The sequence below is a fragment of the Vulpes lagopus genome, chromosome 19 (assembly GCF_018345385.1).
Source record: "Vulpes lagopus strain Blue_001 chromosome 19, ASM1834538v1, whole genome shotgun sequence".
Lineage (NCBI taxonomy): Eukaryota > Metazoa > Chordata > Mammalia > Carnivora > Canidae > Vulpes > Vulpes lagopus.
In genome coordinates, this window is record NC_054842.1 from 46,729,931 (window position 1) to 46,748,432 (window position 18,502).

General features: G+C 40.8%; 1 protein-coding gene across 1 annotated transcript in view; it reads right to left on the minus strand.

The window, feature by feature from the left end:
* Nucleotides 1-18,502, minus strand: part of IGSF10 (immunoglobulin superfamily member 10) — a 55,783-nt gene that overhangs the window by 6,519 nt on the left and 30,762 nt on the right. The window contains exons 3-4 of the mRNA XM_041734038.1: nt 17,014-17,404; nt 482-4,828 (exon numbers count right to left, since the gene is read on the minus strand). Of these exons, the coding sequence (XP_041589972.1) occupies nt 482-4,828; nt 17,014-17,404 (4,738 nt within the window). The remainder of the gene's footprint in view (nt 1-481; nt 4,829-17,013; nt 17,405-18,502) is intronic.

An 18,502-nucleotide genomic window follows, 5' to 3' on the forward strand; every position in this document is an offset into this window, starting at 1 on the left:
ATTTATAGTCATAGGTTCTCAAAGTTTAAACAGAAAACAAATTGCTCAAGGGGTTATCTCAAGAGGAAAGCTTTGGGGGCTGCTGTTAGGTTACTGAAAGTAGATATGTTTAAAATTAAAATTAGGACACTTAGAGTTAAGGGTGTTAAAATTATTCCTGGAAGATTTTTATTTCCATAATTTTAATTTACAAGCCATATGGTTCAACACTATGGACCCTTCTCTTTTTCAACTGCCATTTCTCTGTATCTGCCTTCAAAGCATTACAAAAAATATTCTTAATTAACATCTTTGAAGAACTTCTAATGAGCAAAAACTTTTGCAGCAAATGTCAAACGAGGATGTCAATCGTTTCTATATTCTGGAGAGATCATGAAATGGGTGTTGACTCTTTGGATGTGTAACCTTGAAATATAACGCAATCTTTTCCTTGTTTTATGACTACAGAAGACGAAGTGGAAAGAGAAACATTTTCAGATACCTGATGAGACTTTAGTCCAGCGGATGGTGGGCAGGGGATTTCCAACAGCCTCACAAGGAAGAAAGGCATCTGAGTTAGCCGAAACAGTAAAACTTGCCGCTTTTCCTCCAACTATTCTGGGCCTTTCAAATATATTCCTAGACAAAGAATCAAAGGGAAGGAGTTCAGAAGTTGTTATTTTTTGATCTGGTGTCTTATCAAAGCCATTTCTCTTTGCAGTCTTCTGTATTTCCCAATTTGAAGCATGAGTGGTGTCCTCTGGCAAGCCTGGAGTGGGCAATATGCTCTCTACTGGCTTTTTGCCTTTTTCAGCAATTTCTGGATATGACTTGTGCCAGACGTGGTTTTCTGACCAGGGAGAGGAAGTCAGTTTAGAATTCTGTGGCGTAACTGTTATTAGTGCTGGCGTGGAAGTAGAATGAAACAGACGGGAGTAGATAAAGTGGGTGGTTCCGATTGTAACCTTGACATTTGGGAGAACTTTGGGAGATGCTGCAACCTCTGCTGCTAATTGCTGTGGACTAGCATTGTGCCTAGAGTGTTCACGTGGCTTCACCATTGTATTTGTCATCATCCTAAAAACAGGAGTTGCCGTGTTGTCTGTGACTGCGCTTTGATTACTCAAGGGATGGGAGATGGGAATTGGCATTGGAGCAGCACTGCTACTCACGAATGGTGGCATGGTTGAGTGTCTAATGATTGTGTTCCTAGTTGTGGTGTGTAGTTTGCTGGACAAAGTGATTCCAGAAACCATTCTGCTCTTCAAAGTCTGAGTATTCTCTTTGGGTAATTCTTCAATTATGTCTGTCAGAGTAAGTGTTCTTGGATAAAGACCCATTGTGCTTGAAATGTGGTTCGTGTTTTCTAAGGGAGAATGAGTGACAGCAAAGATACTGGGCTTGGTTGAAGTTTCAGCTGCAGTTAGGTCAGGAGGTGTCATAGTAGTCAACGCAGTGAAGCCAGAACTCTGACTGGGAGAAGAGTGTGGCTCATTCCTGTTCTTCTGAGGCTCCTTTTTCCTTTGTGCTTTTTGCATGCTGGGTCTGGCTATTTGGGTTTTATGGATAATGACTGATGTAGGGGTAGCAGCAGGAACTGTCAGCCTGGATGTCTGCCTTGATATAAAATTGGTGCTTGATTCTTTGCTTGAGATACTAGGAGGTGTAGGGTAAACTGGTAGAAAGGGCAGCTTTTTCATTGTTGGGAGACTTCTAGAACTGTGTGTTTCAGTGATATTTTGGTAAGCTGTAGCTGATGTTATAGATGGAATTTGCATCACACTTGCTGAGAGTGTTGTGAAATGGAAAGGGAAAACTTTATCTGTGGGTGAAGCAGGAGATGTTTTAGGAAGCGCTGTGGCTTTTGGTAAGCTAAAATGATGCTGATTCTTTAACCTCTCTTTTTGGACATGGTTATTTACAAAGATTTTCTGCCAGGGAATTTTCCTTCGCAAAAATCTTGTAGTGGCTGTAGTAGTAGACATAGATGGCTTGATGGTAGGACCTGGAAGTGGTGATACAATCATTGACTCTCTTATAACTTCATTGACACTAGACATACTTCGGTAACCATTATTTGTTATATGCATTTTTTCCAAAGGTAAGGATTTGGGGGCATCGGTCATAACTGCATCGGTTGGAAGCACTTGGGTACTTTCAGCACTGAAATATTTTATTGTGGGTATTGTTTTCTCAATATTTACATTTGGTTTGTTCTCAAATAGTAATGATGGATTCTGGACTAGAGTTGTAGACTCTTCTTCTGTGACTTTGGCAATTTCAGCTTTGGTGAGCATCATGGGGGAAGAACTTGGAAAAGACAATGCTGCTGTAGCAGTGGTGAGCCTTTCCCTGGGAGAACAGGATGGGCACACCACATTGACCTCTGTGGCTGAAAATGAAGTAGTGCTTTCTTCAAAAGAAACTCTGGATGTTGGTCTCACAAAGCCATATCTATGCTGTCGAAGAATTGGAATTCTATATGGGCTGATAATTCGACTCCTGCCCCAAATTTTCCTCCGTCTTCCTAAGCGCCTGGATAGTAGTGGGATGTTAGTCGTACTATTTCTGGGCATCTGTAACTGAGAATGAGCAGCAGTGTCTGGACCCGAAGGTATCTCCGAGGTGCTAAGCTTTTGAGTAATGTATGGATAGAGGTGATTGCTCCTAGCATCACTGACTCCTGTTACAGATGTCTGATGGCTCTTTGTGGAATTTACTGATCCTAAGAATATGTCAGCTTTGCTTTTAGCACTACTTAGCATTTTGATATTGACGTCTTGGCCCATAGTCCCCACTGCTGTTGGGAGTGTACTCTGTAAATGCTCTTTTTTCTTCCCAGTGTTGTCAGCTTCCTGAAATTGCGTTGCTTCAGGTAGTAGAGGAAGGACAGTGGATAAATTTTCATTGCTTGTGCCTTGCATTTTGTTTAATAAGGTCAGGCTTATATTCTTTGACATGGCTGTGGTTTTAATCGGAGACAGTGTGAAATCCATTGGTTTCTCAGGAGGTAGTATTGGTGGACCCACAACTGGAGATATTTCGGTGACAGCAGTTATATTTGTCACAGGGCTATCAAGTATTGCTCTGGAATTGGCAATCACTGTCCTTGACAGGACACTAGGAGCCTTAGTTGCCAGGACCGTAAATTCCTCATCTGGAGGGAGCATGCCTGAAGAGTCTATTTCCTCACCAGGTATTTTCAGGAGCTGGGTGACTACTGGACGGGGCCTTGCCGTAGTATTTTCTTGCTTCTCTGGCATAGTATTCTTTTTAGCTTTCTCCAAAAGCGCAGCCCAGTGTTGTGGGTCAATTCTGCGAGCAGAGGAAGGGAAAGGCCTCCTATATTCTCTAAAATGTCTATTTGGTGAATCTCCTCGCTGCCGGTGTATTGACTCACGATAGTTGTGTTTTTTACTTGTGCTCAAGACTTGTTTTCCTGTCTCAGCTCCCACTGGAGCAGATGTAGGGAGTTGCACAGCTGGTGGGTCCTTAAGAGGAGAGATGGGATTGGGCTCATCAAGTCCAGATCCATCTGTTTCCACATTATGCTCTGCTGGGCTTTGCCCTTTTGTTTTGACTGAAACTTGGTTAATCAAAAAGTCAACCCCTGATGGATTGGCTGCTACACAACAATAATAGCCTTGGTTTTTGGGGGTGATCTGTAATATTCTCAGTGTGCCGTTGTTAAGAATTTGCTTGTCTCTGGAGGACTGATAAAGCACAGTGTTTCCTGGAAGAACCCAGCTAACGGAGGCATCTGGGATACCAGAAGAATGGCACGGGAGGTCAACTGTTTCACCAATGAAAGCTGTATAGTGAGCCCCATTTTCATGATAGGCTTCTATGGAGGGCTCCACCACAGTAATTCTATAGGTGAGAATATCTGCATCATCATAATTGGTACTTATGCAGTGGTATATACCTGTGTCAAAACTATCAGCCATCTGAAGTTCTAGTTTTCCACTTTTGTCTATTAGGATCCGTCCATCCTCACTAACATAAGGGGCTCTCACTTTACTCCCATCAGCCAGAAGCCACTCTAAATGTGGGGCAGGGTCTCCTTGGGCTGGGCATTCTAGGCTAATAGTCCCACCGATCAAAACAGTGCGTTCCAGCTTAGTAGTATTATCTCTGGAAATCATGGTCCATTTGTGTTTCACTGGCTTTATTTCTGCCCTTGGCAAAGTGACTTGAACATCACTGGAGTACTGGATGTGCATTGTACGGAGTGTGGTGGCATTTCTATTTAGCTGCAAGGAAATTTGGTCTTGCATTAACCAAGGGGGATCTATTTTGAGATCAGCCTCTATGTCGGTAAAGATGTCGTCAGGTTTAGGAGCCACCTGTTTATATTTGTAGCAGCGTTGTGGTGTTTCAGTGAGCAAGTGGCTCCTTTCTAGAATCAGAGGAGTATCACTGTACAAAGCCAGAACTTGCCACACTTGCTGAATGTGATTGTAATCTATGTTACACACCAAAAATGTTGAAAATGATGTATTTAGCATAATATAGTCATTTTCTTCAGTGAATGCAATGGATGATGTCTTTGAGGGCTTTTGGATGCTGCAGACCATGTTAGCTTCATTTCCAAACTGATCTGTCATATTCAAAGTGAGGGAGCCAAAAGGTGCCATGAAATCTTGAGGAGAGATGGACATAGGACTGCTGTCTTCCAGAATAGTCAGGCTCTTTACTTTCAGGGATGGGTCGATGGTTGGCTTGGCACACAGGAAAGCTGCAGCTGGGACCATAGCTAAAGGCGTGCCTTTAGAGGTCCTGGGGTTCATGCAAAGTGGACATTGCTGAGGACTGGAGGGACTTCTGTCTTTTTTGCATTTTATTATATCTAGGAAAAATAACAGTTGAGTTATTGCCAGCTGTGGCCTCTTTACATTTGAACATTTTAAGGAAATAGCTTTTGCTAAAATTTGCAAAAAAAAATTGGAAATTTTAGTGTTTATAGAAAGTTTACTACCTTTTGGTCTTTGTATTCATTTCTAAAAAGCTATTGTCTATCTACCCTGCTGTAGTATTATATCCATGGTCACACAGATTTTTGTCTGTCTTGTTGATTGCTTTATTTCCTATGCCTAGAAAGTGCCTGATTTATATCTGGTACTCAGAAAATATTACCTAAAAGACTAATTTGCTTATTTAGGGAGACAAAATAATATGCTTGTGTTTCTCACTTTTTACTAAGAGTAGTTCAGTTCCATTTCCTCATTTTAATGTTTTAAGGGTTATGGAACTTGATTGTCCTTTAAAAGATTAAATGTTTGATAGAATTTACAAAAGGTTAAGAAGAGTTAATACCTATTTTCCTCAAACTACTCCAAAACAGAGAAGAGAAAGGAAAGCCTCCAAACACATTCTATGAGGTCAGCATTACCCTGATGCCAAAACCAGGCAAAAATACTGCAACACAAGAAAACTACAGGCCAACATCCCTGATGAATATACATGTAAAAATCCTCAACAAAATATTAGCAAACTGCATTTAACAATACAGTAAAAGGAAATTCACCATGATCAATTGGGTTTTATTCTGGAGACTAATAAACTACATCAACAAAACAAAGGATTAAAACCATATGATCATCTCAACGGTTGAATAGGAAGCATTTGACAAAATTCAACATCTGTTCATGATAAAAACCATCAACAGAGTGGGTTTAGAGGAAACCTACCTCAACAGAATAAAGGCCAAATATGACAAACCCACAAAATACCAGGCTCAATGGTGAAAACGGAGAGTTTCACCTCTAAGATCAGGAACAAGACAAGGATGTCCACTCTCAGCACTTTTACTCCACATAGCACCCTTTAGAAGTCCTACTTGCAGAAGTCGGACAAGAAAAAGAAATAAAGGCATCCAGATGATGTAGAAGAACCAAAACTGTGACTTTTTGCAGATGACGTGACAGTAGATGTAAGAAATCATAAAGACTCCACCAAAAAACTGTTGGAACTGATCACTGAATTCAATAAAATCACAGGATACAAAATTAGCATACAGAAACCTGTTGCATTTCTATACACTAACAATGAAGTAGCAGAAGGAGGCGTTAAGAAAATCAATCTCCTTTATAATTGCACCAAAAATAATAAAATGCCTAGTACTAAACTTAACCAAGGAGGTGAAAGACCTGTGCTCTGAAAAGTATAAAACATTGACAAAAGAAATTGAAGGCAACATAAGCGAATAATAAAGATAGTCCATGCTCAAGGATTGGAAGAGTTAATATAATTAAAATGTCAGTACTAACCAAAGCAATCTTGGATTTACTAAAATACCAATCAAAATACATTTTCCACAAAACCGAAACATACATTACTCTATTTGTATAGAACCACAAAGATCCCAAATAACCAAAGCAATCCTGAGAAAGATGAACAAAGCGGAGGTATCACAATCCCAGGTACCAAGTTATCGAAGCCATCGTAATCAAAACAGGATGTTGCTGGCACAAAAAACAGATGCACAGATCAATGGAACAGAATAGAGAGTTCAGAAATAAACCCATACTTATATAGTCCATTGATCTGTGACAAAGGAGGCAAGAACATACAATGGGGGAAAAGACAGACTCTTCAATAAATGTCAAAACTGGACAGCTACATGCAAAAGAATGAAACTGGACCACTTTCTTACATCATACACAAAAATAAACTCTAAGTGGGTTAAAGACCTAAAAGTGAGACCTGAAACCATAAAAATCCTAGAGGAGATCACAGGCAGAAATGTACCTGTCAATGACCGTAGAAACCCTTCCCTAGATCTGTCTCTTTGGGCAAGGAAAACAAAAAGCAAAAATAAACTATTGAGATTACACCAAAAGAAAAACTTTGCCCAGCGAGGGAAATCATCAACAAAAAAGGCAACCTACTGAAAGAGAGAAGATACTTGCAAATGATATATCCAATAACTAGTTAGTATCCAAACTATAACAAGGGCTTATACAGCTCAACACCAAAAAACAAAGCCCCAAGGATTTTGATTTAAAAATGAGCATAGTGGGCAGCCCCAGTGGCTCAGTGGTTTAGCACCACCTTCAGCCCAGGGCATGATCCTGGAGACCTGGGATCAAGTCCACATCAGGCTCCCTGCATGGAGCCTGCTTCTCCCTCTGCCTGTGTCTCTGCCTCTCTCTCTCTTTGTGTCTCTCATGAATAAATAAATAAAATCTTTAAATAATAAAAAATAAATAAATAAAAATGAGTATAGGACCTGAATAGACTTTTTTTCAAAGAAGACACACAGATGGCCAAGGGACACATGAAAAGATGGTAGACATCACTGGTCATCTGGGAAATGCAAATCAAAACCACAGTGAGACATCATCTTCCACCTATCAGATGGCTTAAATTAAAAAAGACAAGAAATCACAAGTGTTGGCAAGGATATGGAGAAAAAGGAACTCTCATGCACTAATGGTGAAAATGTAAATTGGTGCAGCCACTGTGGAAAACAGTATGGAGAATCCTCAAAAAATTAAAAATAGAATTCCCATATGATCCAATAATTTTTACCCAAAGAATACAAAAATACTAATCTGAAAAGATACATTCACCCTATGTTTATTGCAGCACGATTTACAATAGCCAAGATTTGGAAGTAACCTAAGTGTCTATCAATAGAGGAATGGATAAGGAAGATGTGGTGTGTGTATGTATGTGTACGCATATGCATGCATATGCCTTTGTGTGGCGTGTATATATATATGCCACACAAAAGGGGGGATGAGATTGTGCTATTTGTGACAATGGGGATAGACTCCAAATCCTTCAGTTTGTTCTCCAGTATGACAGGCAATGCTATATACATCTGGCTCACCATTCTTCAGTATTTTTTTAAAATTTATTTATTTATTCATGAGAGACACACAGAGAGAGAGAGAGAGCGAGCGAGAGAGAGGCAGAGACATAGGCAGAGGGAGAAGCAGGCTCCATGCAGGGAGCCCAATCCCAGGACTCTGGGGATCATGCCCTGAGCGAAAGGCAGATGCTCAACCACTGAGACACCCAGGTGTCCCTCCTTCAGTGATTTTTTAAAAAGATTTTTAATTTATTCATGAGAGACAGAGAGAGAGAGGCAGAGACACAGGCAGAGAGAGAGAGAGGCAGGCTCCATGCAGGGAGCCTGATGTGCGACTCGATCCCGGGACTCCAGGACCACGCCCTGGGCCGAAGGCAGGCACTAAACCGCCGAGCCGTCCAGGTATTCCCACTCCCCTTCAGTAATTTTTAAGGTCTAAATCTATGCAGAGAAGGCAGATGGCAAGCCTAAAAACATTTGAGTACTCATAAGAGGCTCTTCTTAGTCCCCCACTTACCAACCAGCTATGACCCTTAACCTACCGATCAGTACCTTGAGTTCAGATCCTGCCAAATCAAAGAACATGGTAGACTTCTGGCTTAATTAAACCTCACCACAGAATTATGCTCACATCTCGGTATGTGTTACTAGCACCTGGACCAGAGTTAGCAGGCCCTGGACATCAGGTATTTTACTTCAGATGCAGATCTTATCACATCACTTACATTCTCTCCATCACACTAACTTTTAGTCACACAGACATGCTCTCCCTGCCACGTCTTATTAGGTTCTAGAATATGCTGCTGTCGGACACTCCCTCTTCCATCAAGGTCTAACTACTTACATCTTGCAGGAGCCAACCACAACACCACTTCCTGGTGGGCTTTCTGCTTTGTGTTCTCCTTATACCTCTCACTTCCCCTGTCCTACTCCTCATCCACCCACTATTAGAATGCCTTGTCTTGTTGTCTGTCTTCCCACAAAACCATCAGATCCATACTTGTTTATCTGTAGGTCCCTGGCCCCCGTCAATGGTGCTCAGGAAACCACTGGAGGGAGGGATGAAGGTGGGCAGGCCTAATTCTAAGGTCTATTTCTTCCACATTGTAACTTGAGATGTGTCTTAAAATGTTAGGTGTTTTACTGTAGCACCTGACAAGCTGTCAATCGTGTGATGTAGCTACCACTACCACACACGGAACACTATTTTAGCTATTTACATTATTTTCTCTTTAACCAAGTTACATGCACTGTTGATACTACATATATTAAGTTTGCCACTTAAAATGGTTCTATTAAGGGGTGCCTGGGTGGCTGAGTCAGTTGGGTATCTGATGCTTGGTTTCAGCTCAAGTCATGATCTCAGGATTGTGAGACTGAGCCCAGCTTCAGGCTCTGTGCTCAGTGCAGAGTCTGCTTGAGATTCTCTCCCTCTGCTCCTTCTCTCCCCCCTGCCCCCGCTCTGTCGAATAAAATCTTTAAAAAACCGAAAATAATACAATCTTTGTATTAAGATTACACTACGTTTTGACACTGAAACAAGAAGGTAGGTAGAAAGGCCTGGAAACAGAAGCTAGACAGCAATTTGACATTTGTAAAACAAATGTTTATTTTATAGAGAAACAAGACAAAGAGCTTTGCGGAACCTAAGTAGGAAAGATACCCACAAATAGATAAAGCTGTGTTAGACTGGACTACTGAGATATGTGCAAAAGGATTGCCTGTCTCATGCCGAGTAAATACACAATTTGGGGACATACTAAGATCATAGGTGAGTAGTGGACTCATTTGTATTCACCTTCAAAATAGCTAATCAGAGCTTAGTTTGAGAACCAAGTATGTTCTAGGCACATTCTAGGAACTAGATATAAACAAATCAGACTTAGAATAGAAAAGGCAAAAGACATTTAATACTAATAAATACAATAAGATGTTTTCCGTTTAAGAATGAAGTTGTGGGTAGTATGAAAGTGCTGAAATGATTATAGTTGGCCCTTGAACAATACAGGTTTGAACTCTGTGGGTCCACTTATATGTGAATTTCTTCAATAAATATACTGAAAAAATTTTTTGAGACGTGTGGCAATTTGAAAAACCTTACCTACGAATGTTGAAAAAATTTTACATGTGTCGTGAGTGCATACGATATGCACAAATCCATTATAGAAAGTTAAACTTATCAAAACTTGTACATGCTTAAAGACCATAGGTAGCACCATTCACAGCTGAGAAAAATGTAAAGAAATAAACGTACAATATTAAATCATAACCACCTGAAATTAACTGTACTACTGTAGTAATTCTGTAGCCACCTCCTATTACGATAGAGGTGAGCTCAAGTGTGTATCCGTTTAAAAATGCTGTATGACAAATAAACTACGATTTCTGAGGTTTTCATAAATAAAATTATGAAATCTTCATATTCCTATATTTAATATTTCCTTCATCTTAATATGTATTAATGTTGGAAATCCTGTTGCAAAATGAAACTTTCTTGAGAATTGTTTTCATAATTACAATTTTATATTCCTTAATATTTTCAAAATGCTATGAAAACATATATATGGTCATTTTTCAATATCATAACATGCTGTATGCCAGTGACACCTTAATCCTAATTTGTAGATGAGAATAATCAGATAGAAGAGTCAAGGTGATTTCCCTAAAGGAACAAAACCAACATGTGTGACTTAGGGAAAATCGAGATTGCAACCTTAGCCTCTAAAACAGAAATTGTAGTTTATTTGTTAACCACTCAGTGTCTGTCCATGCTGTAGACTCAAGGGAGGGATGGACTTAAGATGAGGGGAATGACTCTGTGTCAATTCCTGTAGAAAATTCATAGTGTTTTCCAATAATAGTTGTTGATATAGAATCAACTGAGTGCACGCACAGTACTGAAAATTCAGTTCACAGTTCAGTTATTGTAAAATTTACTTTTATATTTATGTGCCCATTGTGAAAATCCTGAGGGAATTGAACTTATGATGTAAAATATGTTTGCATGTCTGATTTTTCAACTTGCTGATTAAACTCTCTACAAATGTCAAAAAAAAAGTTCTGTATGACACTAATCATCTCCATGTGAGTAATTCATCGCTCCGGTAAATTGCACACTGCAGTAAAGTGATCTCATGGTTCTCAGGTATTTTTCGTCATGTTTAGCACAATGCCATAAACCTTGGATAATACCATGGGACCCATACAAAGTGCCACTAGTGATGCTGGAAGTGCTCCCAAGAAGCAAAGTTACGACAAGAAAAAGTTAATACGAGGTTTGAGCTGCAGTTACCTGGCACCTTAACATCAGCAAAGCCAGCGTAAGGACCTCTGTAAGAAAAAAAGAGGAAATTCCTTGAAGCTGTCACTGCACTATACCAGCAGGTGTGAAAAACTTGCATTTTCCGCAAAATACCTTTTTATCTTGTGTTGAAAAATACAGCTTTTATGTGGGTGCAAGATTGCTATAAGAAAGGCGTATCTGTAGACTCTAGTGTGATTCAAGAAAAAGCAACGTCATTATAATGAAGCTTAGAGCAAAAGAAAGGAGAAGGACCTAACCTGGAGAACTTAATACCAGCAAAGGATGGTTTGATATTTTAGAAAAATTTGGCTTGAAATATATAAAGATAACAGGAGAAGCAGCTTCCACCACCTAAGAGGAAGCAGATGAGTTTCCAGACACCATCACAAAAATCACTGAGGAGAAAGGATACCTGCCTGAAATTAGGTTTTCAATGTAGATCAAAGTGCCCTATTCTGGATAAAAATGCCACAAAGCACATTTATTAGGAAGAGAAGGAAGCACCTGGATTTCAGACAGGAAGGGACGGGCTAACTGTACTATGGTTTGCAAATGCAGTCGGGTTCATGATTATCTATAAAGCTGCTAAATCCCGAGCCTTGAAAGGAAATGGTAAACACCAGTTGCCAGGGTTTTTGTTGTACAGCAAAACGGCCTGGCTGATGAGAATATTTTTTCCAAATTGGTCCCATCTATTCTTTGTTCCTGAAGTCAGGAAGTGCCTTGCCAGTAAGAGCCTGCTTTGTAAAGTTCTTTTAACGTTGGGGAATTCCCCGAGCCACCCAAAACCCCAGGAGTTCAACACCAAAAGCATTAAAGTGGCTTACTTGCCCCCAAACATACTGCTGATTCATCCTCTAATTCAAGGGGTCATAAAGAGGGGTCACCAAGGCTCATTAAACACTGTATTCTATGGACAGGATTATTAATTCTATGCAAGAGAACCCTCATAGAACATCTTGAAAATCTAGAAGGATTATGCCACCGAAGATGCCATTGTCATTATAGGACAAGGCAATGGAAGCCATCAAGTCTGCAACAGCAAATTCCTGCTGGAGAAAACTATGTCCAGATGGTGTGCACAACTTCAAAAGACTTAGTCCAGAGCCAGTCAAGGAAATCATCACAGACTATGGATATGGCAAAAAAAAACAAAAAACAAAAACAAAAAAAACAACTCCATCTCTCTATCTATCGGGGAGCGGGTTGGGGGGATGGTGGTAAAGGGCTTCAAGATATGGATCTTGGAGAAATTCAAGAACTAATAGATACCAGAGAAATTAAAGAGGAGATGACTGGGTAGAGATTAATGCTTCCAAACCAGTGACATGAGGAGGAAGAAAACATACAAAAGGCAGTGCCAGAAAACAAAACTAGATGAGACCGTCTGGCAGAAGGGTTCTCTTATTCAGGCCTGCTTCTTACTTGCGTTACGACGTGACCCCTTCTGTGATGTGGGCACTGAGGCTAAAGCAAATGGTGCAAGAAAGATTGGTTGCACGTAGAAACAGTCGTAGAAAAATAAAAGAGCAGAAAGTCCAACAAAGCACAATTTATCACTGTAGAGTCCCGCTGAGTGCCCAGGCCCCTCTGGCCTCCGCTTCTCTGCCGGCGAGACCAGTGCCCCCACACCCCCCTTTACCTCTTCAATGTGGAAGTGATGAGGATGAAGACCTGCTGCCTAGCCACCTCCACTTACAGAACCGTAAGTAATTACCATGCGGTAGGGCCAGGAAACTTCCCTATTGTGAGTGCGTTTGCGCAACAGTCCAACAACCGCATGGTAAGGATGGTGTGAGGGGTTTTTGTATCGTCGCCTCACTTGTCATTATGTAGGATTTCACGTGTGGGCCTTGTGTGGAGGCGGATAGCCTGCCCTTACACAGGCATGCCGTGAGCGATGCTTACTAGAAGGCTGATGTGTGTGTTTACTTAGGGTCTCGCAATTTTTCTTTCAAAGAACGTCACTACTGTACGGTACGCCTCTCTCTCATAATCGGAGAAACTGCATTATCAGCCTATCATCACAGGTAAGTGGTTTTAGAAAAAAAAAAAGTTTCCAATAGTGTATTATGAATAAGCCTACTCCCGCATCCTTAGTGTATAGGCGAGGCTACCCTAAAGCAGGTGTATCAATTACACTAGACTTCCATCTGCAGCCCTATTGTTGCTTCATTATCAATGCAGGAATGTAACATAAACATGATTTCTTTTCGACATTATCTTTTCATTTTTTTATATCTTTTCATTTTTGATGTCTAGTATTAGCAATTCATATACTATCTACAGTATTTTATATAAGACATTACTGATACAGGTACGGGCACCATCTTGTAAAAGCAGATGACATAAATTTACAGTATTGATAAATACAGTACTGTAAACGTATTTTCCTAATGATTTTCTCAGAAACCTTTTCTTTTCTCTAGCTTTATTATAAGAATACAGTAAAAAATACATACAATGTATGAATAGGAGTTAATTGACCAGGTAGGTTATCCGTAAGGCTTTCTGTCATTAGTAGGCTATGGGTGGTTAAGTTTTGGGGGATTCAAAAGCTACCTCCACAGGTTTTTCAACTGTTTTGGGGGTCAACATATTGGTCAAGGGCCAATTATATTCAAATACAGATGGAGGAGGGCCGTGGGAGAGTACTAGGCTTCGCAGAAGGAGTGAGCGCTGAGCCAAGTATGCAGGCAGGCTGGGAGCTCACCAGGCAGAAAAGGAAGGCAAATGCTGCTGGCAGGAAAGCCACAGGGAGGAGGTGGTAAAATAGTGTACAGTGTGCCTGGGATGGCAAGGGGTTGTGAGCACTGGGAAGCAAAGAAACCAGGCTGAGGCTAGGCGCCGCTGGACTAGGGGGTTCGGGCTTTGTTCTGTAAGCCACGATCAACAAACTTTTTATGTAAAGAGCCAGGTAGTAAAGACACTGGGTTTGTGGACCAAAGGTGTCTGACCTAGCAACTGGACTAGGCCACTGTAGCATCAAAGCAGCCACAGAACCAGGCACGACTGTATTCCCATAGAACTCTATTTACCAAAGCCTCGTGGAGGGCTGTGATTGGCCCGTGGGCTATAATTCGTCAACCCTGGATTTTTTTTTTTTATTCCTTAGTATATAAAATACCTGGGTATCTTACAATCATGGCATTTTCCACTTAAAATGTTAGCTGCTAAAAATAAATAGTAGCCTGATTTTATGACCGGAACATATAAATGAGCAAAATGGCAAGTAGGTTTGATACCTTGTAGGAACCGGATACAGAACCATTTTCTGAGCGTGTGGTTCTCTGGTCCTGAGCATCATTTTCTCCCCGAGCCCCCACTGCTATGTTTCTCATATAAGCTTTCTTCATATGTCCCCCATTCTCCCCCTGTCCTTCAGCTAGCAACCAAGTGAAAACTCAGTAGTTCTTTCCCATTCCTCATTCTCCTTTATCTCCTCCGTGGCATTGGAAAGTACTGAGAAACCCCTCACTCGTGTCTTGGGGTCTGTGAAGCTACATTCAGATGTGGTCACCTCATAGTTCAATCTGTCTTTCCTCAGACACAAGCCATCTTGAGCCCTTCATCCTTGGGCTCTTGTTTCTTCCCACCGCTCCAGTTCCTCCTGTCTGCTGCTCCTACATTGACCATCCCCAAAAAGCATCTCCGTGTTCAAAGCTTTCACCGTAAAATCTCTCTTGTCTATAGGATAAAGTACAATCCTCATCACCTGGCATTCAATGCTCCCTACAGTGGGTTTCAGAACACCCTGCGCATCTCTCTTGAGCCTATGCCAGGCAATTTGGGCTATTACCCTCTTTATGCAGCTTGTTCTAGATCTTCATGTAGAAAGCAGTTTCTCCACCCCAAATACATTTTTTAAAAAGATTTTATTTATTTATTCATGAGACACGAGAGAGAGAGAGAGAGAGAGAGAGAGAGAGAGAGAGAGAGAGAGAGGCGCAGACACAGGCAGAGGAAGAAGCAGGCTCCATGCAGGGAGCCTGACATGGGACTCCAGGATCAGGCCCTGTACTGAAGGCAGCGCTAAACCGCTGAGCCACCAGGGCTGCCCCACCAAATACATTGTAGAAAAAGATTTGGACTTTTGAATTTCTGCTTTTCTACTTTCTTGCTGTGTGACCTGGATGGGTAGCACGAAAATGATTATATTTCACATTTACTGAGTGCTTGCTTGGTGCTATACATTGCGCTAAGCACTTTGTAGGTATTAATTATTCTTTGCAGTTATTATTATCCCTATGTTACAGGTGAGAAAATTGAAGCATAAAGGATCTAAATGACTAGCCCAAGACACCCAAATTTCCTAAGCCTCAGTGTCTTCATCTTGTAATTAGAAGATCATTGTGAGGATTAAATAGAAAGCATCTGGCACAATGTCAACCACAAACTCAGTACATGTTAACTCTCTGCTAGCTCTCTTGTTCCTTCTTTTCCCCCTTGATGGATCTTCTATGGCCCAGTCCAATTTCCCTCCTTTTTAATCAAGGCAGAAGCAATTTTTACTGACTTTGAGCCCCTATGGAACTAAATCTTCATTATAAGTGTTTTGATGTTTTTCATTCATAGCTTTCTTGTCTTTTTATGTGTTTAGCATATTTGCCTAAAATATACGCTCTTTGAGAGCAAAGGTGCTGTCTATTGCCTTAAAGTAATTCTCAGTGTTCAGTTAATGTTTTCTGCTTTGGTCTTAAACTAATGAACTGACTATGCACATATACACACACGTGATGGCAGCAACTTCAAATCTTTTCCACTTTTCTCAAGTTTCTGGCCTTGACCTTTTCCTAGGACCTTCCTCACTCACCTCTCCTACAACTTCACAGAAGAGGAAAAGCCATCAGATAAGCACTTTCTTTGTTTTTTCTACCAGACTCAGGAGATCCCCTGCCTCTGTGCCCATCTAGTTCTCTGTTCTCCTAAGGAAAATCCTTCCTCCTATGTCTGGATCTCTTGCCCTCCAGTCTTCTTAGGGACTTGTTCGAAGGATGATCTGCCCTTTCTTAATCTCTTCTCGCCTTGAACATACTCAAGTCTCTCTCATGCTTGAAGAGTCCCGTGTGATTGCACATTTCCATCTGGCTGCATCCTTCCTCCCTTGCCTCATCTCAGGCCAAACCTTTCCAAAAGAGTAGACTGCTCCCTGCCTTCTACCTCTCCCTCCCAAGACAGCAATCTGGCTTCCATTGCTCTTTGCAAAGTAACCACCCACCCCTTTGATGCCAAAATCAATAGGCTCCTTTCAGTCATTATCTTAAAGACTTAATTGTTTAATCAGATTTCAACCATTAATAGTGCAGTTAGTTGTTTGTCCATTTCCGGCCCTCCTCCCCCACAGGAATGTAAGGTCGGTGAAGGTGCTGTTTTATTTTTAGATCCCTGTGTTCTTTGTGATCCCTTGCTCACAGTAGGTTTATAATAACTACTTGCTGACTGAACGGATCCTGCCCTCTTCATGCAAATTTTACTTTCCCCATCAAAGCACATTTCACACTCTGATTATCTGTTTGCTTATCTGTAGCCCACGAGAGGCATGGTTAGAGGAGAGAGTGCTCATGGTATTTCTACCACTGAGCACAGGACCTTGACTAGAACTCCAAAAAAATGTGTATTGACTGAACGACTGAAGGGAAGATAAGAAAAGGGAAGGGTTGTGTAGCTCATGGTAGGTAGAATAACATACACAAACATTCCTTATTTCCTAATTTTGCCAGAAGTGATGATTTATGGATAGCTGACCTGAAACAAACATACAAATAATTATGAAAGAGAATTCATTACCACTGAGTTATTATTTAGTGTCCATTTTCTCTCCAGCTCAATTACCTTGGCCTCCCCACTTAATGGTAGAAACCTCCAGGCAGGTTTCCTCTAATTAGGACAAAGAAATAAACAGCATACATACCTGGGTTTTCCTGTATCCAGTCAGACAACCATTTTAAGTGGCAATCACAGGTCCATGGGTTCCCATGAAGATAAAGGCTTTCCAAATCAGGCATATTGGAAATCATCTCTTGAGGGAGGGAGTTCAGGAAGTTATCAGACAAGTATAGGTACTTAATGAAAGATGTTTTAAATATCTGGAGGTATTTGAAAGAGACAAATGTATCTGGATGGAGCTTAGTGAGCTGATTTCCTTCCAAGTGCACCAGTCGGAGAAAGGTGAGTCCATAAAAAACCTCTGGGTTTATAAACTCAATATTGTTGTGGTCCATATGCAACCGTGTCAAGCTCCTGAGGCCATAAAAAGTATCTTTCTGAAGTTTTCGGATTTTGTTATAGCTCATTTTTAAGACCTAAGGATTAAACAAAACATTTAGTTTGTCAAAAGAATTTTCACAAAAGGGAAAAGTGAAAAGTGTATCAATAATGAAACTTGTTGGAATTAATTCAGTGCAACATGTATATCTTGTTTGAATCCTAATTCAAACAAATTGGTTGCAAATTAAATATGAGAGTATTAGGGAAATTAGAATACTCATGAAGAGTTGATAATATTAAGGAGTTTTTGCTAAAATTAAAGATAGAATAATTACATTGTGGTTATTTTTGAAAGATTCCCTAACTTTGAGATATACAAACCTGGTATGATGTCAAAATACTCTATGAACACTGGCATTTTATCTTTTATAAAGATATTAGACTTTATTTATTATGCTGTATCTATTTTATGAGGAGCTTTGGAGTAGAAATCAGATGTGTCTTGGGGATCAAGATGATAGAATAGGAAGATTCTGAGCTTACCTCCTTCCATGGACAAACCAGAACTACAACTATTTATAAAACAACTATCTCTGAGAACAAACTGAAGACTTGAAGAAATGATTTTATACAATTAAGGGTATAAAGGAAAAGTATATCATGGAGAGGGGTGAAAATGTGGTCTAGGTAGGACCCACAATCCCAGTGTGATGACCCCTACAGGGTATGGGGTGGTTTCACACCCACAGAGGCCCTCCTTGAGGAACCAGGGGCTCAAGCCCCACATTGGATTAGACTCCTGAGCCTAGGCGATCTGCACCGGGAAGACATATCTGGTTTTGAAAACCAGTGGGGCATATGTCTGGGAAGGCAGTGGGAAACTGAGACCCTGCTCTTAAAACGTGTGCATGTAATCTTACTTGCTCCAAGTCCCAGGGCAGAGGCAGCAGTTTGAAAAGTACCTGGGTTACACATAAAGGAGATTAACCTTATCATTTGCCAGAGGGGTGGGGACCTGCTCTAACATTCTTTGGGAACAGAAGTGATGATAAGCACCATTTCTTTTGACTCCCCGCTTCTATCTCACTGGCTCCATGCTGGTAGGAGCAGTTTATTCCCAAGTAGCTCCCCATATATTAGAGTGCTTGCAACAGTCACTGCCAGCCACAGTTGGAAGGAAGACCCACCAGTAC